General features: G+C 44.8%; 2 protein-coding genes across 4 annotated transcripts in view; both read right to left on the reverse strand.

Moving 5' to 3' along the window:
• Positions 1–2,076: 2,076 nt before the first annotated feature.
• Positions 2,077–14,359, reverse strand: PKD2L2 (polycystin 2 like 2, transient receptor potential cation channel). The gene is made up of 15 exons (XM_065848819.2): positions 14,347–14,359; positions 12,892–12,954; positions 12,405–12,506; positions 11,590–11,723; positions 10,408–10,664; positions 9,427–9,651; positions 8,593–8,821; positions 7,986–8,156; positions 6,011–6,192; positions 4,940–5,060; positions 4,711–4,812; positions 3,788–3,867; positions 3,650–3,704; positions 2,729–2,844; positions 2,077–2,288 (listed from the first exon to the last, which is right to left on the reverse strand). Exons 1-15 carry the CDS (start codon positions 14,357–14,359, stop codon positions 2,171–2,173), a joined length of 1,968 nt encoding a protein of 655 aa, XP_065704891.1. The 3' UTR covers positions 2,077–2,170.
• The window catches only part of MYOT (myotilin), a 31,775-nt gene continuing 23,232 nt past the window's right edge, over positions 13,998–22,540 (reverse strand). For 2 of the 3 annotated variants that reach the window (XM_065848718.2, XM_065848721.2), the window contains 7 exons: positions 20,277–20,378; positions 18,224–18,273; positions 17,526–17,658; positions 16,246–16,453; positions 15,630–15,795; positions 14,998–15,131; positions 13,998–14,579 (listed from right to left, as the gene is read on the reverse strand). In XM_065848718.2, coding sequence (XP_065704790.1) covers positions 14,407–14,579; positions 14,998–15,131; positions 15,630–15,795; positions 16,246–16,453; positions 17,526–17,658; positions 18,224–18,273; positions 20,277–20,378 — 966 coding nt within the window. In that variant the 3' untranslated portion in view covers positions 13,998–14,406. The remainder of the gene's footprint in view (positions 14,580–14,997; positions 15,132–15,629; positions 15,796–16,245; positions 16,454–17,525; positions 17,659–18,223; positions 18,274–20,276; positions 20,379–22,540) is intronic. The other variant, XM_065848719.2, reaches the window with a different exon arrangement.

Raw genomic sequence — 22,540 nt, forward strand, 5'->3', positions numbered from 1 at the left:
TCTGAACCAAATAGAAATTTTTTTTGTAGTCTGTTGATGTAAGTTCATCTGGAAAGTGCTTGAGGTCTTTCAAACGGACTCTTCTGTTGTATTTTGTGTAAATCCACCTTTCTTCAGTTTAAGGTCTGGCAGGAGACAGAAGACTCTGCTTGTGGATGTCAGGGCAGGTAAATGGGAACAAGGAAAACAAGTGGGAAGTTGAGGGACAGGAGGCAGCAGGCAGCCTGTGGTACCTTCTGTAGGGTGGGACGGAATAGCCTTCCCTCTGATTGCGTCTTTCCTCTGAAGATGGGGGGAAAAAGAAAGCACAAATTCTTAGGGCACTGGCTTGAAGAATTAACAGAGTTGTTACAGGTCTGTTATTCCATCCTTCATTTTTCCTCAGCATTATTTATTCAACAAAACTTGCTCTGATCAAGATGCTGATGAGAAGACAAAAGTCCCTCAAATAACCTGCTTGTTGTGAACTGTTTAAACTCCATGTGCTACAAAGCAATGAACTCAGAAGATTTTAATGAAGGAAAATAACCCTGTGTTAAACACCATTAGCCAAAATGGAGGAGAAACAGATTTTTCAGGATGCACAAAGCTTAGTGATCCTGGGACAAGACCCTCCTTGCTGAAGAACCCATTCTGAGATAACACAGATCTATAGTATTCCAAGTTTTACCTCTTGACACAGGTTTGCTCAAGCTGTTAACGTGACACGGAGCCTGTGAGGCAGGGTATAAAGAGGGTTTCCCGTGCCCCAGAGGAGTAGAGAAGGATGAGAAGTGCTTGAATGCTCTTCTGGTGAGTTCTGGGTGAGTAACTGTGGCTTTGAAGAGGTCTTTGTACAAGAGGGATTGCCAGGAGGAGAAAATGCTGGAAATGCCAAAGGTGCAATACATTTGCTTCCTTGCATGTCAGCTATTGAGACATTGGGATAATCAGATACTCAGTGACCTGTGTTTTCGGGGAGAGGAGCCCTGGGTTGCTGCGCAGTGACAGGAGCCCTTGGGAAGGGAAGAAGAGCTGGTTTTATTGTAAACTGGTCCGTTTTAGAAGAGAGAGGGTGTCTTGGCTTGGCCAGGAGACTGAGGTACAAAATCAGTGAACCCAACCTGCAAACCAGAGCATGAGTACGTTGTGCTGGTGGGCTGAACTGGCTCTTTCTGGGTCCCTGCACCCCTCCATGACTCCACAGCGTGATGAGATGCAGAGAGACCAGAGCCCAGGCAGTAGCTCGATAGTGCTCTGCGGGACATGTGGCTTTACAGTATTATAAATCTTTGCAGGGTTTATAGAAGTTTTGGAATACTTTGGGGGCTGCATGTCATGCATGAGCCGAGGTGTCCCGCAGCAGAACCTCCCCAGGCAGGGACTGCGAGGTGCAGGTGGGGTGATGCAGCTGGGTGATGGCCCCATGCTTTACCAGGAGGTTCAGGTGGCATTTGGGTACGCATTTTCTTTCTTCCTGTGGCTGAGGCCCAGCAAAGAATAAATATTAGCAACTACATAGGAATATATAACTTCTGGCTTGAACGTAACACCTGGGTATAAACAGATATAGGAATAAAAGGATGTTCTGAGAATTGTGGCTGGACCACGGGAGGGGCAAAGCTCCCTCCAGTGGCTCTGGCTGTGAATGCCTCGTCACAACCAAAGTTTGGAGGTTTTTTCTTAGAAGAATAATTATTTCTTTTTTTTCTTTCCTCTAAAGGCAACAGCACCTGCTTTGGAAGCAATGAGTGCGTGGGATGAGAATTGCTGAGGAATAAGCATTAATTTTGGCAGCAGATGCCCTGAGAGAAGCCAGCGGTTGGGGAGGTGACGGCTGCGGACCCGTGTGCTGGACCATGCTCGGAGAGCGAGGGCTGTGGATGGAGAGCAGGGTGAGGAGCAGGCCCAGGATGCTGCTGCTGCTCGTGATCTGCTCTCAGTTACAGGTCCGTGTCTCACAGCGGCCCCAAAACAAGGCAGAGGAATACACATCGTTCAGGTGTTTGTAGAGATTCCACCCAGTTCTCAGGGTTAAAGCAGCACCTGATATTCTCAAAGAAACAACCCAGAAGCAACAATGGTATTTACCTTTATTAACATTCCTGCTTCTCTTATCCAGAAATAGAAAAGAATAAAGCAGGGGGGCGGGCGGGGAAAATGGGGACCAGATGAGCTCCTGTCCTGCGTTTTACTGTCCCGTCTGGCCTGAAGCATCCTGCAGTTTTTGAACGATTTTCGTAAGTCTCCTGATTTTCGCATTAATGTTATTTAATTCCTTCCCCAACTCAGCTGTATACCTGAAGAGCCTGGAACACACAAATACAGCCACATATCCTTGAGACAGTGCCGGCCATAATCTTGCATTTGCAACCTTCCTCTGCTTGCTTGTGTCAGCTGCCGAGGGTCTATCTCCTGAAAGCCCCATCACCAGCACAAGGTCTTACAGCCTCTGTCTCCCTCCCTGGGCAGCCACAAGGACATGTTCTGGGAGAGTGACAATATTTTAAATTCTTGTCCCACCTTTTCACTAATGTCCTTACAAGCTGCCCTACTAAATTCTTTCACTTCCTTCTGCCCTCCCTGGGGGCAGCTGTTGTCAGTATAAGAGCGCTTAAAATACCTTAAAATCACTGACTTTGTGTTGATCTTCTGTCTCTCAGGTTGTCACTCAGTGAGGATTTCAGCTACGGCTGCAGCTGCCAGGGGATGGGAATAAGACTGCGGGGACAGGGCCGCACACACTTACTTCTGAAATTCTTCCATGGAGACGTAGCTCTGAGCTGTGACTGCGTCTGCATCCTCAGCAGCTTGATACTGCTCACGAGGTTTTTCTTCCTGTGGTTTTGATACCTTCACGTATTTCTGTTCAACACCAGAGGGATTTAAAAAGTAAATTAAATATCAGAAAGCCAGCACGGCTCACTGGAACACCTGGAACACCGTCACTCAGCAGGGAGGAGGTTGCATGCTGGAACAGATACATACAGCTCCGGGGAAAAAAATACTCCCTATCTAAAAGTAGATTTTTCTTCTGGCCCTTCCGAAAATACAGGACATAGGAATATACATTTCTTCTCAGAGGTGGGAGAGATCGCAAGCATTGTGTGTGGTGGTGTTCAGGGCTGGCCAAGGGGCTTTTCCCTTTCTTATTGTAGAAGTGGTTTTTTTTAAACAGACACATTTTAGAAGTTACTTGCACAGGCTTACCCCAGATATGGAATACCAAAGGCTGATGGAAACCTTTCCTGAAACAAAATGAAGCTACAGTAATCTTTCTTCTTGTGGTAGATGCAGCCTATGGCCCAATAGATTGCTGCAAAATGTGTTTGTTTCCCATACATCTGTTTTTGTTTAACATTTGAGCAAATGCCCAGCTCACAACTTTATATCATTGCTAAGATGCACTGACTTCACCCTTCTATCAGCTCTGTTATCGTAGCATATGACTTCACCTGAACAAGCTTTCATTTGAAGTTTTGGGCATAATTAGTGATTTTGATTTATTTATGGGTCTAGATTTTGCTATCCCTATGATGGTAAAATAGTACCCTGTGGAGAACTAGCTTTTGTAAGTGAACGGTGAGGACCACTGTGACTCCTTTTGTATTATTCAGCTTCTGAAATATAACCAGCAGCTTCTAAGAGGACAGGAAAGAATAAAGCCTACCTCTTTCTTAGCACTGTCTCCATCGGAAAGCTGAGAAATGTCCTTGTTTGTCATTCTCACAAATGAGAAAAGACAGAATTCCTGTGAGAACGGGTCTGTGCTCCATGCAGGGGGTAACCGCAAATGCCGAGATCCTACCTTTCCAAGCTCTTGGCTGCTGGATGCGTATCCACCTCTGGTTTCTTCAGCCTGAGCTTGACAAGGGCCTTATTGTAACTCTGAACACAGACAGGGAAAGTTGAGCATGTTAATTGACTTCTCTTTAACCAGAGACACTTCTGCACAAGGACTTGAATGCAAGAACTGAATGCCAGTATAATGCTTTGGTAATTAAACAGAAATCTCAGCAGTCTATCACTTTCTGTGTTCTCTTAGCTCGGAGAACTTACCCTACTATATCCCAAATTCATCATGAAATCCCCGAGGTTGAGAGCCAACCAAATCCAGTAAGTTTCTGTTTTCAGGCACGTTCAGTTTAATCTTACTGTAGGCTGGGATCAGTGGGGGAATCTGAGCTGTGCTGTTGCTGACCAGATCGGCTGTGTCCTGGCCAGGGATTCCCCCTTCCTTTTCCTTCATGAAAGCTCGGCTTTGTGTAAGCAATGTAACTTGTGGCTGTGCCACTCCTAAATTCCTACAGGAAATCCTACAGGAAAGTTCCCAGTCTGAACTTTGTGGAGTTTTAAAGGTACGTACGTATTTCTTCTTGTCTTCCCATGCAGAGAAGATCTTTGGTTTCTCAGTTTGGAAGAGCAGCAACTCTGAAGAAAGCTGATGATGGGATATAGCACAAACCAGGCTGCTCTTAAATGTTGCTTTTAAAAGGGTGAAGTAAAGGTAGGCTCCTTGCACCCTAACTGCTCTCACATTAGGAGCTCCTGTGGGTTTTAATGGAAGGATGGCTCTGTATGTGTCAAATGTTTATTTAAGTGAAAAATCAAATATTGGCTGTTCTTAAATGGTTATGGCCCAGCTGCTTAAAGCTCTTTGCTCGTCATGTAGCTTAGAATTCCTCCTCTTACCTTGAAGAAAATGACGCAGTTACAGAAGTGGTTACTTACCTCTCTGAAGAGGTCTCTGAGCTGAAATTCCTGAGTGGGTATCACTTCAAAGTCTGCTTTGACTTCTGAATAGGTTTCATTTATAATAGCCAGAAACATGTTCTGCACAAGAAGGATGCAGTTAGATATTTGTTTCGGAAAGGTGCATTTGTATTATGCTGGGGCTGTTGTTTTGGGGGCTGTTCTACCGCTTATGTGAAAGGATATGAATTTTTAAGATGATACCTACCAGCAATACGAAGAACACAAAGAATACAAATGTGATGAAGTAAATAGGTCCAAGGATCCTGTTTGCTGCTTCTGTGGTTTCAAAATTAAAATCTCCCAGCACAATACGAAACTGTGTAAAGCTGGGAGTAAAAAACAAACCAAAACAACAGAATGAGGTTGGCTGGCTTCTTTTAAAGGGAAATGTTTTAAACATTATTAACAAAAATGCAATAGATACAATTGCAACTGATTCACCATTATCTTAGTCACTGAAATCAAAAGACCAGGAAGGATAACGTAGCAATGGTAAATGGCGCATTTAGCGTATATTTGAGAATTTGAAACTACAAAGGAATTTTTTAATGGCTTGTATGAGAAAACACTTTCCCTTCTGTTCTAACTTCATGATCCCTTTTGTTAGTACAGAAGGTAACAGTGTAGGTCCCTCTGTCCCCCTGTAGAGGATTTCATTCCTACCTAAGACAAATAAATACATATTTCTCTGTATTGCAGCATCTTAGAGCTATCTCACATCCAGGTGGATCCAAAATGAGCTCATTTTAAGTGCCTTAATTTTACATGAAAAGCTGCTTTCAAACAATTTGGTACACCACAGATATCTCTCCAGAGTTGTAAGAAACACAGCCATGGGCTAAACCACAAGGCACAGGTGGGTGACAGGTTGGGGCTGCTACAGGGTGCAAGGACCATCCAAAGGACCAAAGTTCCGTCCAGCACCTGGGACTGATGTGATGTTGTTGCTACAGTGAGCGGCTGAAAACAAATCTGGGAAAGAAAGTAACAGTCAGCAGATGGGATTTGGGGACTCTTGGCTGTGCAGCTGGATGTTTTCTTGAAAGAGCAGTAATTCTCATTTGCAAACATGCTCAGCTTGTGCTCTGAGCTGCTGGGGTCTCGCAAACAGTTCTGCTGTGGTTCTGTGGGAAACAGAGTGTACAGACTACAACATGGGTTTTACTCCATGAAATAAGCGTTGGAGACCTGTACTCTTAACTTCTGCCTAGCAGAAACGGGTTTGCACCTGCGCTAGCTGGGGGTTTGGTATCAAAAAGGTTAGAAAGTAGCATACATGCAGTTTGGGAAAGTGGAAAACTCTTTAACTTGCGACCCGAAAACCAGAAAGCCAAACTGGGCATAGGCGAAGAAAATTATGAAGAACATGACGGCAAATCCAATGATGTCTTTGGCACAGCGAGATAAAGTGGAAGACAGCTGCGTCATGGTTCTGTTAAAGCTTATATATTTAAATATCTGCAAGAGAACAGAATGTATTGTTATTGGGCCATCACAATATATTGCAACTTGTTAACAGAATTTCTGGAATGTTATCTGTAATCATAATTTGCAGGTGAAGTCTCGCCTAGAAATAAGTTGCATGGTATGGATCTGCAAGGAGAGCTAGGGTTGGGTGTTTTTCTGGGGATGATGATTATTCTGCAGGGCAAATACATTTACATGGTAAAGCTACTAGTGTGTGCACAGGTCTTTGCTGGGTGTCATCAGCTCCAGCAGGTACGGACCCCTGGTCAAGGAGACTGCAAGACATGTCACCCTCTGTATCTGAGGATTCCCTGATGGCCTGAGGTGGTAAGGAGCTCGTTCTTACCTTGGGTATGAAACAAGGCCTGAACAAAAGCCTTGTTCAATGACAGTCACTAATTATAAATATAATTGTGCTATGAAGTTAACAGTAATGAGTCTGAGGGGAGGATAATGTGGGGGAACATGGGGCTGGGCTACAGAATGGACAGAATAGTAGAATCATGGAATTATTTGTGTTGGAAGAGACCCTTAAGGTCATCGAGTTAAACCATGACCTAACTCTGGCACTAAACCATGTCCTAAGAACCCCATCTATGCATCTATTAAACCCCTCCAGAGATGGTGACTCCACCACTTCCCTGGGCAGCCTGTTCCAGTGCCTGACAACCCTTTCCAGGAAGAAATTTTTTCCTAATATCCAGTCTGAACCCTCCCTGCCACCACTTGGGGCCGTTTCCTCTCATCCTATCACTTATAGGATGTAACGAGCAAGACCATCCGCAGAACTGGTTAACCCCCAGTGCTCCCAAACAGCTGCTTCCTGCAGCCTTGGCCTGGGAGGCAGAAGGCAGCCAAAAGCCTATTCATTTTTAAAATGCTGTGACCTTTAATGATAGCTTATGTTCGGGTACTTGGGGAATGACTGTAAAGCATCATCTCTTCTGGTAGCTGTTGGAATCTCGCCTGCCCGTTCCGCAGCTGCTTTGTGCTGAGTGTTTTACCAGTTCCTTACAGGACAGAGGGTCCTGCAAAGGCAGCCTGGGATCAGGCGAAACTTTGGGAAGTTTGATCCAGTCACTGGGAACACCGAGGCCACGTAAACCAAGTCCCTGCTGGGTACAGGGCAAGGGGCGCAGACCCAAGCTGGGGACTCCAGGGTTTTGTAGATTAGGGGAAGTGGCATCCAAACATGCAGGACTGGTTTGGCCCCAGAGCACTTGTTTAGGAGCAAAAGCAGCCCCTGAATCTTTGAGATGTTTGCTACTCTGTCCAGAGATCAGCAAATCTGTTTGCAAGTAAAAATTAAATTAAAGGTGTCCTGGCACAAAGCCACTTCTCAATCAAGTTCTGACATGTTTTGCCTCCCTCTGCAGTTAAGAAGTAGCTACAGTTTTCATAGGTCTTGGCTACAAAAGCTATGAATAGCTCCACCTATTACAGCCATGCCATCTGTATAGGTCAGGCTGTGACCTGGGTAATACTGGGTCTAGGACAAAACTGAGTTTGAGGAGGCTGTTAGGCCATGGTAATTTCCCAGCTGCTTCAATGGAGACAGCTGCTGACGTGCAATTTATTTTTTTAGATGTGCTTGGAATTTGTGTGACCCGTGTTAATGAGAAGGAGGTAATCTGAAACTCTTCTGGAATCTTATAAACAAAATTCTCGCTTTTAGCCCCACCTTTGCAGTTCACCCATGAAAAGATAAAAGTGAACACTTGTGCTGTGCTTAGAAACACTGTGATTCTTGAGTACAAAAAAAAAAAAGGAGTACGAACCGATACCTTTATCCAAGCAAAGAAGATGTTGATAGCGATCACGTTGTTGTAAAGCACTTGCCAGTATGCAAGGAAATAGAAGTCTGGATACTCCTTGGCATCAGAGAGCAGCTTCTTCATTAGCATCGACACTTTTATGGTGCGGTAGATGTTGAAGGCAATGGCAAGGATGGATACCTGAGGGAAAGCAGAAGCCAATGAAGCTGAAGTCTGGCTATATCCCCTCTCTTCAGACTTGTCATTTTGCACAGGAAAGGCCGTATTGATTTCAAAAGGCTCTTGGCTAGAGTTGAAGAACCTGAGTTTCTTAGAAGTTTTGTCATAAAGTGTATATACAAGCTTTCATTGGCCAAATTACTTGTAATTGTACTGTGATAATTCTGGACTTGTTCTATGTACCAGGCTGTGTACATTCTAGTTTTCCTGTGTTAGCTCTGTCATGCAGACAGCAAGGCTAGAAAATAATTCAGGTGTGCTGAACCATGGTGTGACCTCTTCAGGGTAGACCTGGTTTTAAGCAGGACCAGGCTTGGGCTGTTCTGGCTCCTTGGCTGTCTGTCCAGCGCTAGTCTAGGCTGGCAAGCACAGAGGTAGAAGTCAAGGGGCAGCTCACCACCAGCAGCACCAAATCCAGGCAGTTCCAGGCACTTCGGAAGTATTCCTTTTTCAGTTTTACCATTTTTATAGCTTCCTGGACTATGAATGTAATGATAAACAGGCAAAAGGCAACTTCACAAGAAGCCAGGAAGTAATCATAATGCGTGACGTATCTGAGGAGCTTCACCGAGTAGATGTGTGAGGAGGTGTACGCGCCCCCGGTGGCAGGGAACTCCACCACCAGCCTGGAAAAAACAAATCAGGGACTGGTGTTAGTTACCATCCCTTTTAAACCACCTCAGTCCTTAATTTTCTAATATTAATTATCACTACATTAATAATGCCTCACTGGGACTCCTACATCTGTAAGACCTTCCTGTAAAGGTTACGCTAAGTCCCCCGTGAGAACAGTATTATACGGCAGGGAAGGTTGAGAGGAAAATGAGAAGCACTTGGGATACCCAAGCCATGGTGTTTGGTTAAGAGTCTTTAAAGAAGCTGTCTCAGGAGACGTTCACCCTGCCCTGAGACTTTTCCCTCCATCAGCTGATAACCTGACTAACATTTCAATCTCTGACCTTGCAAAAGGCTATGAAATCTATTCCAATTGACAGCAGCAACCAGCTGTGCAGACCAGACATCAAATGTTACCAAAAAAAAAATTAAAGGATCTTGTCTGTTCCCTGCGCTAACTGAATTTCTACATTTTTAATGAATTACTCTTTTGCCAGCTGCTACCTGAGAAACATTGGCTACACAGGCCCGAGGTGACCAGCCTTTCCTTGTGTCCTTACGGAAGCATCACGCCTCAGTAAATTGGATTTCACGTGTAGGGAAGGTAAGAACTCACCTGACTATACAGAAGAGGTTTATGTTGGCATTATATGTTGAGAAGTCGATAAATACAACCCTGGTTCCTCTAGTGATCCAGTTGTTCTGCCTGAGAAACGCCAGCTTCTCAACGCTCTCCTGCTTGGATTTCGGTAAGGTGAATATATATCCCCCGCTGCTGTAGAAGCCCCTACATCCCCAGTACCACGGGGACAGCGAGGAGGAGGCTGAGCTGTACTTCCATCTGTCAGGAACGGGAAAACAAAGCAGCTCAGCTTATGGAAACTGGACTGAAGGAAGCTTTAACTTTTATACAATCCTTGTTAGTTCTTGTGTTCTTTTGCATCCACAACCGACCATTTAAAACAGACATTTAACACTTTTCTTCACATGGAGTATGCATGAGACATACGGCCTCAAGATATTCCCATTTCTTTTATTTAGCTACTCAGTACATTCACAAACCAGCAATTGCTTAGGAATCTGGATTTCACCCAACATGGGCCAGACAGTTTATTACCTTAAAACCTTTATAGGTAAATGGAAATCTCTGGTTTACATAGTTCATTGTTACTGTGGCATGTTCACATACTCTTTCATTGCATTAAATCAACCCTAAATGAAGTGTGTGAAGCAGACCCTTTGGCTCTGTTTCAGAGCATTTTAGCATGATTCCAATTTATAAACATGTGATTTAAATTCAGGCCTCGTATGACTGAGCGTTTCTCCAGAGCTGTTAGTGGAGACAAGGCACTAACGTGTGCTTCTGCTGAACCGGCCATGCTGTTTCCAGTTCTTCCTGTCTCTCGCTGTAGATTTCCCATGCCAAATTCCCATCGATAATGTTGGCACAAAACCAAATCCAGCGTTTATCTCAATGTAAACAAGAGAAAAACTCAGCTAATTGCATGTACAGTTGTTAGTGAATGAAGAGTAGTGTGGCATTAAGGATTTGGTTAGGTTTTCAAAAGCATTTCTGTGCTGAGGTAGAGTGACTTACTCAGATCCGTTCCGTGGACCAAAGTCAGACTTGTCTTCAGCTTGATAACGATATTTACTGTAACAGTCTTCTAATAAATTATGGAAATACAGGTATATGGAGCAAGTGTTGTTGCGTACTTTCAGCTGGCGAATCTGGGCTACTCCTAACAGCAAATTCTCATAGTAAATATGACTGTTGTTGTCCTGGAGGGTTAATGTCCTGTTGCTATACTGTTTGTCCCAGTAGAGTCCATCCAACAGCCGTCCTTCTGCAAACTACATGTACAAGTGAGGTTAAAGACACCAAAGAAGATTTAATTACCGCTATTACCCCACTTTTTAGCACACAAATCTCTACAGGGTTCTCTCAGGTTACTTATATCTATAGGGTCTAACGTAGAATACAAACAGTTCCCACCTGTGCGCTGTCTTGTAAGTACGGTACATTAACACCCTTTTGCTATGAGTCAATTTCATTCCCTATGCAATTCTATTAAAAACATGTAATAAGATTATTCAGGATGAAACTCCAAACAGATGTATGTTGTAGTCTTATTGAAAAATTTGGCTGAATTCTAAGCAAATATGTTAAACATTTTATGTTGTTTTAACAAAATCTGTTAGTTATCTTAATCCATGAAGATCTGTTTGGGGGTATATTTCTGACTAGTTTTTTTAGTCATCTGAATTTAAGTGAAATAGGATTTATTTTTGGAGGCAGGAAAAAAACCCTCTTCTTCTGGGTGTTTCTTGGATGCAGATGACCAACATTAGACTTGGGGAGAACTTTATTCTGAATACAAAACAACATGTGCCCATGGTTTGGTGCCATCTGAGCACGTATTACAACCATCTCTAGTACATCAGCAAACACATTGTATAGCAAGGGCTCACTATTTTATGGACTAGCAATAACAGATATAAGAGGCGGTACAATTCTTCGGAATGAATTGTTAGAACCAGGCATTTCCATTTTTAAGCAAGCACAGGATGAGCTGACAGCAGAAGGCAATGTTGGTTATTTTAGGAAGTCCTTCACCTAGTAGCAAAAACAGAGAAGTGTTTTGCAGCTCTCACTGCAATATGAGGTAACGTAACAGCAAACCAGGAGAACCATGAGGCTGTATTCCTCCGAATTAACACTAGGAACTTCTTTACCTGTTTCCTCTCCATGAAAATATCTTTGCAATGAAAGCCTTACCCTCCAGAAATCAGCTCTGGTCCTGATGCTTTTGAAACCGCTCACGGTGCCGTTGGACAAGGAGGGCTCCAGGAAGACACGGGACATGACCTTGTTCAGGTAGTACATGTCCGTGCTCACCATGCCAAACGTCACTGGAAAGAAGGGGCAAAGAGGGGACGCTGGCAGGCTGAAATTAGGGGATTGAAGAGAAGCTGCCAAATTAATGCATACTGGGATTAAGTTATAAAAGATATACCCATCGTTAGCCAATTTACATGAGATAAATGCTTTCTGACCACCTGCAAAATTAGGGGATATTTTTCAAGTTTTAGATCCTCCCGCATGACAACAAGATTAAGCAATACATTGTTTAGAATCAGAGTGCTTAGTTTAATTTTAACTAATAATTAATAGATGTATGGTAAGTAAGAAACTAAACCATTATAACTATCATCAATCATTTCTTAGTATAGTATGTCAAAATTTTCAAAAATATGCAATAATTATGTGGATATAAGCAACACGAGAGCATCCAGTCTTTGGAGCACTTATGGAGGGTGATCCCCAGTGTTCTCCAGCGTCGATAAAATAAAGAATGCTGCTTAACAGTATAACTGGCTCTGCTGTTAAGCTTCTTTTTTGGTTTCAGGATGATGGCAGCTTCTAACCCTGCTTCTCCACGTCGGTTGGCATTAAGTCACAGAGCTAGAAAAAAGCAAGTCAGAGCCATTCTGACTGATGTGACACATTCTGGCGGAAGACAGGTGCAGTGAGTAAATACCCAAAGAGGTGCAGCGTGCGCGTTATTTGTGAACAGCCTCCCGGTGACTTACACAGACAGAGGTCCGTCAGGAACACCACGTACACGACCAGCTCCCGCAGGGTGGTTTTCAGTTCCAGCTCCCCGCTCAGACTGATCCGGGGTTTGACGGCACCTGCCCGGGGAAACGAGTGCGGGGGGAGTCAGAGCACGGAGCGCTCCGGCCCGCCGGGGCCCGCAGCCCCTTGGCCGCTCTCGGGGGCCGTGGGCCGAGCCCCGGGGGGAGCGGCACAGACCCGGGGGGAGGTGGCAGGGCCGCCTCACGCACCGGTGCCCCTCAGCCTCCGGTCCACCCCGGGCTCCTGCTGCGCTGCCGCCGGCTCCATGGCGGCCGGGCCGGGGCAGCTCCCGCCGCTCCCCCGTTTGAATCCCAACGGGCGGCCGCGGAGCCGGCGGGGCCGATCTGCGGGCTCGGGCCGGTTCCCTTCACCTGCGGGAGGGCTCGGGCTGCCCCTCCCGCCCCGGCAGCTTCCTGCCATCGTTGTTTTGGTTTTACTCACAGTGTTCAGCGGGGATGTCCCCGCGGTGCCCGGTAGAGCCGCCTCCTTTGTTGGCAGCTCTTCCTTTGGAACGGGGGGGGGGCGGGGGAAATTAAACCATAAATTGCTTCCAAGCTAAATTCAGGCGATTAGGAAATTCCCTTCCTGCTGTGAAGAGCAGCAGGGAACATAGGATATGCTCATTTAAATGTATATTAACGCAAACAGGGTGAGTGCAGGTGCTGCTGGGGCTCCCAGACCTCACAAGAACTCTGGGTGCTGCTGCTCGGTGCTGGTCCCGCGCCCTTGCCCAGGCATCACAGCATCTGCGCCTTCACGAGAAGCCTGTGGGCAAACTGGGAACCGGTCCGCATTCCATCAGCTCAAACCTGCGGGGAGCACGGCAGCAAGAGGTGTTTTAGTGTATTTTTCAGTGCTCAGGCAGCCCAGAGGACAAGTGTGGTGACCGAGCTGCAGGCGTTTGTTGGCAGTTTACCAGTTCGTGCTGTGCAGTTCAGATTTGGGGGTGTTATTCAATGGCACTGCAGTGTGTACAGCGGCCTCACTGTTTTCTGTTCTGGAAGGTGCTCGTGGGGTTTGCTGGCCAGCAGCAGGAGTTCAGGCTGCTTCTACCCTCGAAAATTTCCCTTCAGCATATACAGTTGAAAAAGCTTCAGAGATTAGGTTTGTTGGAGTTTGGCAAAATCAGGTTTCATGGTATTTATTATTTTGTGCAAGGCAGCTGTGAATAGCAGCCTGTAAAACGTTCGGATGATTCAGATCAACAACTTGTGGAGAGGCAACAGGCAGAGAGGTCACAGCCACTCTGATTACAGGAGCAAGGAGGGAAAACATGGTAGCCTTGACGCTTTGTATTATACAGGGCAGCTTTTGGGTTAAGGGTGCAAGGAGAGAAACTATTGGTGTTGCTTCACTGATGTGTTTTATTGCTACGGGAGTGCCAGCATCTACTGTATAGCCATGAGATGACAAATGATGGGGGAGCAGACAAGGGAGGGGACCAGTGTCGGACTTAGCAGGGTAAGAATCCATCTTTGCTGGGATGCGGCTGATGCCAGACATGCACAACCTGGTTTTACCAGGTCAGTGAAGAGTCACAGCTGATGTTGGTTATTTAAAATTTTATTTGCCTCTTGTTTATTCTCATAAAAACACTCTAGTCTAGTCTATTCGACAGTACAGACTTCTGATATTATCTAGTGATATTAGAGAAGCAGTACAAACCAATCTACTTCAGCATGTAACCAAGCACAGGTGGAACTAAACCCGCCCACACTTGTAAGAACTAATGAGCCTGCTTTCTTAGGCTTTATAGTTAAAATACAATACTCAGTAAATGGTTATAGTTACCAAACCATATAAATAAAATCTAACATGGTAAAATGGGAACAGCTGAATGTGCAAGAGTCAAAGTAAAAATATGTAGATAGGTATTTTGCTAATTAGAGCAATCACCAGTTAACTGCATCTATGTTGTAATTGTCTCTTATAGTGAGCTTTCCTCTTCATTTCCAGTTAAAGTTCATCGCTTTCGTACAGTCCAGACTGCTCAGCCAAACGCTGAAACTCTCCTTCTGGTGAGAAAGCTTGTTTCACATCCAGTCCTCTTCCATTAAGTGCCAGATACTTGCTAAAAGTTGGTCGAACCCGCAGCTGCTTTGGGGCTGGAATTGGCTTGTTCGCATGTGCTGGAAGAAAGAAAAAAGTCTCTTTCAGTGTCTTCCCAGACTGCAGAAAGACCCCTGGTAAAGCAACCCAATTGCTTTTTGTCTGCAACATAAACCAGCAAACCATTAGGAAGAATTTAACAGACAAACCCATATCTCAGGCACCAGAGGTTTATATTCACCTCCCTTCTATCAAACTGTAGTATTTTAACAGTGCAGATACCAGATGTAGACAATGTATAAAGGACACACCGCTGTGTCTTGGTACTAAACAAAAGAGGTTTTTCTCCGGGGATAGTTGCTTTCTGTATAATTCAGTATGTTTGGAAAGAAATCCTCCCAGCAGCCTAAACTTCATTAGGTTAATATTGAATTGTCCTGAATACGAGTGGCAGTGGCAGTCTGAGCAGCCGCTGTGGCACTGCACTGTGGTACTTACTTGCGACCTCCAGCCTGGCGTGGCACGTGGCCACACCGGCTCCGTTGACAGCAGAGACCGTGTACCAGCCGGCGTCTTGCTTGTTTGCATTGTGAATCAGCAGGCAAATCCTTCCAGTATTGTCATGTAACAAGCTGAAAAATGAAGGTGTTTGTGTGTAAGTGCTTGGAGGGGGAAGGAGACATTGAAATCAGTCTGTTTACATGCTGAGGAGCTGAGAGAGCCCTAGAACATTTCTTGCAGGGCACTGCAAACTAGTTAGACATAAACACTGCATTTGTGTTATGAGCCACCAGCGACTTTCATCATGATACCATTCAGGTGGCACCAAGGCCCTTCTGTAGCCCCGCGGCCTCAGAGCACGATGCATGTGGAACGTGCACGTTCCAGTCCTAAAGCTTCTCCGTGGGCCTTGTAACTGCTGCTGGAATCCAGAGTGGCATCAGGTCACAGTTTTCTCTGTGCCCTCGAAACAAGATTAAGCATGTTGCCGGTTTGCCATGTGTCATAAACGAGGGGCAGATCTAGCTTTCCAGCTCGCTGCTTTTAGAAACCAGCCAATTCAAATTTGACTTCACAAATACTGGTAATTGTTTTCTAACACAGCGATGGCCAACTCATTAGTAGGATACCTTATTCGGTCTGTATTATATTGTACCATTTCGTTGTTTCTTTTCCAGTAAATCCGGGGTGTTGGGATAGCAGAGATCTGGCATTCAAGTCTGGCTGTATCACCTTCAAAAACTTTTTTGCTTTGTGGCTTGAAGATGAAAGTTGGAGGTGTGTGATGTTCTTTTGCTGAATTAAAGAGAAAAGATAAAGAGGAGTTACTCTAAGTATTGAATGCTAACATCATGCTCAGTTCAGGAGGGCACATGTTCCTTACTACAACTCCTTAGCCTACAGGCAATTCCCATGAGCATAAAGGTATAGGAGACACAATTCACTTCAGGAGGAGAGTCAATCAACATATTAATCTCTCAGAATTGATAACATAACTCCAAAACTCTGGACATCCCACTACATCTAAATATCCCATTGGAAGTGCTTTGAAGATATATGGCATCCTAGATGTACGTATTAAAATAGTCTTGGAAAAGGTGTTTGTTATTGTTCGAGCTTGAATATCTGTAGATCTACCTCTGCTTCTTAATTGTTTTATGTCCTAAACACATGGAGGGACAAAGGCATTGGATTACTGAGATTTTCCATGTGTGGCCAGGTAACTATCAGTGCTCTCAGTCTTACCAATTACTTCCACTTTTACTGCGAAAGATGCTTCTCCTGCACGGTTAACAGCCACACATTCGTATGTCCCTGCATCAGATGATTTGACTGCTTCAAAAATAAATGAGTGGAATCCCTTTTCTGACACTATCATTTTGTGGAACTGATCTTGATGAACCATCCTTCCATTCTGATACCACATCACATCTGGAGTCGGCAGCCCACTAACCTGTGAAGGAGAGGAAAGCAGTGAAGAGTAAAACAGTTTTAAGGTAATAAAAGCCCTTCAATGCTATCAGAAATTTGATGCCAATAAGTGATGAAATTGTGACCCCACTGCAGAATTTTAGAGTCTTGCCTAGTTTTGAATATTAACGTGGTACTGCACAGAGAGAAAGTGTTGTCAAGTGCCATGGGAAGATGAGCTTTAGCTACAAGACAGTTGATGCTGTTCCTTCAACCCCCTATTGTTCCCATCTTGTAAAGTGTTTCTGATTAGGCCAAAGATACTTGTTGTGGGTTCATGGAGGGGAGGAACTCACCCTTTTAATCCCACAGCTAGCACTGTCAGCAGCGCTGACATCCATACTGTTTTGTTAATGTATGTAAATAAACTGTCCCACAGAGGTGCTCCAGGTTGTCCATGACATTCAAAATTAAAGCATTTTACAGCAAAATGGCCTAAGCTCATGCCTAAGTCTGGGAAGAGTTTCCTTAAGGAAAGACATGAGAAGCGATTAGGAAAAACCAAGTCAAACCACAATCCAGCAAACACCCTTTGCAGTGAAGTTGTGTGTGCAAGGTTCTTTCTTACCCTGGGGCTGGTACAATTGCCGTGCAGTTTCAGGCCATTCTGATATTTTGTTTGTAATTGTGGCATTTCCTTGACAGATTGTCTGCTCCAGCAAGGGCACAGTTAGCTCAGAGAAGACTCATTAAGGCAGGCTAGTCCTAAACGGGTCTTGCTGGACATGTGTCCACTGAATCCTAGTGCAAAGCACAAGGTTCCCTCCCAAAACACCTTCTTTCAGCAGGGCATTACTATTCATTGCTCCCAGTGAGGGTCTAGAAGATGTTCTGTGGTGATCCATATCTGCCACTATTTAGCTTTAAGCAGATTTTTACGCTGAAACACTTAGCCATCTCCTATTTCTTGGTTTATATCGCCTGGAGAGACCCTGCACTGTCTGCCATTAGTGCTCTGGCTTATGAAAGTGCAAAGGCCCTGCAGCTCAGAGACCCCTCCTGGTGCCACACACCCCACAGAGCGAATGGAACGGAAAATGAAAGGCTGGTATTACTTTGAAGTCGAGCCTGCAGAATCGCCCCTCCTCAATAATTACGTCTTCAGGCACTTGTGTAAAACGTGGCTGAAAAAATTTTTCCTGGATTGAGTCATGTCCACGGTCATCTCCTCTTGAGGACGGTCTGCTCCTAAAAAGCGGGCAGAAACCGTTAATTGTGTAAAAGTTACCATAGTGCGAATGACATTGAAGCACTGATTGCAGCTAAAGTCCCTCAACACGTTTAGGAATCCGACGCTACAGTTCTGGTTTGATTTTCAGCTGTAAGAAGTGGGTTTTGATCAAACACTTATCTTGCTCAAGTTGCAGATGCCTAACACGTGAAACCTTAATCTTTGGCCTAATAGCCAAAAGAACTTCCAATTGCAATGTAGGCCATGTTTAATCGTGCCATGTTTCATCATTTACATTGTTGGACCTTGCTGTGACTAGAGATTAATCTTCTAAAATACAAAGCATATTTGCTGTAGGTAAGTGGAGTCTTTAAACCTTTAGTGCTATGCTTAGAATCGACTGGATTAAGATCACAGGCATCATCAACCATCCAGAAATGGTAGCATTTTAGTTGAAAGGAAGTAAATGAATTCAGTAGTTCCTACTTTAGAAAAAGCGATACGTAGTGAAGTAAAACTAACGTCTAGAAACATTTGAAATAAGTTCCTAAAGAGCAGCACAGCACAAGTTTATGCGTTTACCTTACATGTGTTGTGGGAACTTGCAGCCTGATGTTTTCTGCGTTCTGGTGCTTGGAAAGAGAAAGAAGAGAGGAGAGTCAACTTAGAGACAAAGTTTTATCTATAAACTGGACGAGAAGCCATTTGAATTTCATATACCGGCTGCTGCTTAAAAGCAAACTGAATACTTCAGAAGTCACTGGGACAAGAGGTAAAGGACCTTGCACCAGGAGCTCACACACGCTGTTTTCACCCCAGGCTTTGCCCTAACAGTAACAAGTACTATTAATAGAATGGCACAACTTCTCATCACTCCGCACAGGTGATAGGTGCAGCAGTTTTGTTTGGCACACGATGCTTTTGGCCAGCCAATAACCTTTGTTAGAGGGGAGCGGTACCAATGACAGTATCTAAAATCAGAGCTAAGTACGGAGTGTCCTTCCCTATAGCAGGAATAGAAGTGGAATCGCTGTCAAGAATGCTGTATTGTGCCCACTTAAATATGGTACCAATAGCAATGGACACAAGCTGAGCTGGAAAATATTTTTCTTTCTAGATCACAGCACCAACTAAAGCTCACTGACAATCACATGAGTAGATCTGCTAAAGTACCCAGGATTGATTCCTGCTGGGAACTTGGATGTTTGGAAAATGCAAGCAGAGTTTATTACCAGTGACTCGTTTTAGCAGTGGAGTCTGATAGATGAAACACTGCATGGAAATTTCTGGAGTATTTGCATTGAGCCAATATAATGCTTGGTTCTGTGCTTTGTAGCTCAGTCCTGTGGAACATTTAAGCCCAGGTTTAAACTTCAAGCACCGCAGCAGTCTTCAGTTCAGGGAAAGCATTATGTTGCTGGACTGAGCTCAATGTTGAATCCAAAGGCAATTGCTTGTATCTGCTCATTTACACAATTTCTGTACAATTATCACTTGTCTTGTGAAATGATGCTGTAGTGATGAAGTTGCTGATAATTCCAGTGCTCTATTATATGGACTGACTCTGCAGTTAAGTTCCTGAGGAATCAAGAGGCTGAATAAATCAGTGGCTACAGTATTTAAAAATAAGACTGAACAGTGGCAATGAGATCTCCCAAACACAACCAGTCTCTCCTTCCAATACTCCTTTTGTGCAGCATTTCACACACCCTGAGAAGCTGTCAGTCATCCTGTTTTGACTGAGTATTTCCTTCTCTGCAAAACCTGAGGCTTCCCTTGCTCTCTGACATTGATAATGTTCCCTTCTTGCCTGGTGCTGTAAGGTGTTTGTCAGGGAGAAATAGCTCAAATGGTGTATTCTTCCACTGATGTGATCTTAAGTGTCTCTTGCATGGAGGAGTTCTGCTGACTGTGCTGTGCAAGGTGCACGCGCTGCTCTCTGTGTGTGTGCAGCAGGAGGGACCTTTTCTTTGTCTGCACAGGTACCCAGTGCCACCTCACAAACATTTCCACTATTTTAATCGCAGAAGTTCTAAAGAGGGCTTTTAACTGGCCTGAATAACCCACAAATGATCCAAGTCTCCAACTAAAATGTTTTTGGAAATGCCAGTTGTAATAGATTCTGGTCTATCAGCATGTAGGCTGCTAAAATAACTGCTTTGCTATCTCTTAATGAATGCAGACCCCTGGAAGGGCTAAAACCCAACTAATCACACCCCAAGGCCCTGACCTCTTGTGGTCAATGTCACTTGTTCCAAACAGGTGTAAATCTCGCTGTCCTGGGCAAGCCTGGGCTGTTAGGGAGCGGGTACCTGTATCCCTGGCTGTGCTGCTCCCTGCCTGTCCCAGGCAGGGTGGAACGTGCTGTGTGGCAGCTGTTGGAATTCCTCCCTGGAGAGGTCATTCCTACAGATCAGGCCCAGCAGGGGGATGGTGTATAAATTCTGCCCCCCTGCCACCACCCACACAAGAAAAACCCAAATCCTTACTCTATGCAGCTCTATCAGTGAGAGCTGGCCCCTTCCCTCCCCTGCACTGCTACCAAATAAACCCCATCTCTCTGGCCTGTTCAGATACAAGCAGGTCACAACATAATGACAGGAGATCATTGCTCTAGAGACAGGTCTCCACTTACCTGCGCGTTCTGCATGTTCTCTTCATTTTGTGCTTCCAACACAGATGCAGCGTTTACTGGTCCGAGCAGCCTGCGAGCCATTCTTTCTTCATAAGTCAATCGCTTAAAGCAGAGCAGAGAGGAATTCTAGTCAGAAGTCAATTTAGTATTTCAGATCAACTTGTAAGAGCACATGAATATGCTGTTGTCAATGAAAGCAGTGGCTGAATAGAAACACCACGTCTGTTCCAGAGGGTTTGCAGTCCGCGATGCCTACTGAAGTCAGCCTCAATATATACAGCGCTGAAATGCATAAAAGATTAAACTGCCTGTTCATCAAAGCCTCTCTAATGCCATCTGTGGCCTTCCACTCCTCCTCTTTCTCTGCTGGGTTTATTTATGGGTAACTGATGGCATTATCTCAGAAGCCAGAGTAAGTCCCAGGGTACCTTTCTGTTAGCACTGGGAAAACTTCCCGGGTCACTCAGCTGTGGATTTAGCTCAGGAGCTAGAGGCATGATGGATGCTAGTGTCCCCTGCTCCCAAAAAAGCAAGAGCCACCCCAGCAGCAGGCACAGCCAGAGAGAGGCACCGCTAACCCAAAAGCATAAGAGAAGTTTATGCCAGGGCAACAGCCACCTCATGAAATGCTGGGTGCTGTCTTGAGACAAGGCAAGAATGCGTTTCAGTCATGTAACAGCAAGTTCCTACAATGTGGATGCAGCACACAGGGATAAATATGAGTGGAGTTAAATCAAAGTCCTGTCAGTTGGGTTCCTCTAGAAGAGCACATTAGTCCCCTGGGCACCAGAACACCTGACACTTCACTTCCCACAAAGTTTACCTTGGGCTTGGATTTTGTGATGTGAAGATGACCTCCGACTGAATTTCTACCATGTACAGGACGTGTATGTGGCTACTCCTGGGTAGATAAGGGTTTGGGGAGGCCTGTGGGACTTTTCTTTAGAAGAGAGCAAGAGAGACCTTTTGCAAAACCTGTGAGAGCTTAATATCCCAGGGGTCCTTACGGCTGTATCAAGTGTGGCTGAGATTGGCCAGTTGGCTCAGACATTGTTGGAGGACAAGGGGAGGAGGACACAGAGTGGCGATTGCATAAGCCTTATTTTTAGCCTGGCTTCCTATGCAAAGAAAAGCTGACTTGAAATGGCAAGCTTTCTTACAGCAGATAGGACGTTCCTGTTAGGGACACATGAAGTCAGACTGACCTAATGTATTTTTTTTTCCTTCAATATTATGAAATTATATGTATGACACAAACCTGTCCCCACTGATGGTAATGCAAAAAATCCTTTCTACTTCAGGGGAAAGAAGATTGAAGCTATAAACACTGGGCTTTTACCAGGCTGCCTCCAGCCAGCAGGAAGGTTTTGGTTCCCACATCACAGACCTGCTCTCTCTAGCTTGCTGTGATGTGTTTCCCCACTGGTAAGCAATTTTTTCGCCTAGATTTGGATTTCTTGGTGAAGGGGGTTGCCTTTGCAGAATAAATAAGTAGGTACTGAGACCAAGAGACCTTCTTTATGATAAAAGCTCATTTAATTTCTTTGATTTGCTGTTGTTCATGTAAAAAGAAATCAAGGAGGTTTACCACAGGTAGTGGTGGTCTGTAAAATGAGCTTTCAAATATTGGTTCTTCTCCAAGTTCCTAACAAATTGGGGTGGTTTATTAACTCCAGTGTTGAAAGCAAGGTTGAAATCATGACTGGAGAACTGAGGGATTCTCCCTGGGTTTCTAGTTGTCTGTGGACATGATGTTCAGCAGGATCCCCAGCGGAGAGCTCGGGTTTTTGCCACAGCCCTAAACATGTACCTTTCGCCCCACCTTAGCCTTATTAATTTAATTGCACAAATTAAAAGACAGCTTGAATGGTGTGTGCTGGCCAAGAAGGCAGGAGAAGAGGGAAAACCGATGGCAGCTCAAATCCACCTTGCTGCATCAGGTGGCTCTCAGAAGACAACGCATCCCTTACTGAAGTCACAGGAGATGCAGGCATTCAGTCGCCATGGTAAATACCTACAGACAGACCCTCTGCAACCATCTCCCTTGGCACACATTCAGGGCACCTTTCACCATGCACTAGTTGTGTGCTGCTCCTCTGCTGGGATGGGCCTTCTCAGGGCTGAGCTGAACCTGGCCCATCAGCACAGATATTTACATTCTAATAGCAAAAATAACTGTGAAGAGAGTGTTGGGAAATTAAGAGGTTGGATGTAAATCTTTCAGAACTACGCCTTTTACACCAGCTCTGAGCCATGATTAAAAA

This window comes from Patagioenas fasciata, chromosome 14 (assembly GCF_037038585.1).
Source record: "Patagioenas fasciata isolate bPatFas1 chromosome 14, bPatFas1.hap1, whole genome shotgun sequence".
Classification (NCBI taxonomy): Eukaryota; Metazoa; Chordata; class Aves; order Columbiformes; family Columbidae; genus Patagioenas; species Patagioenas fasciata.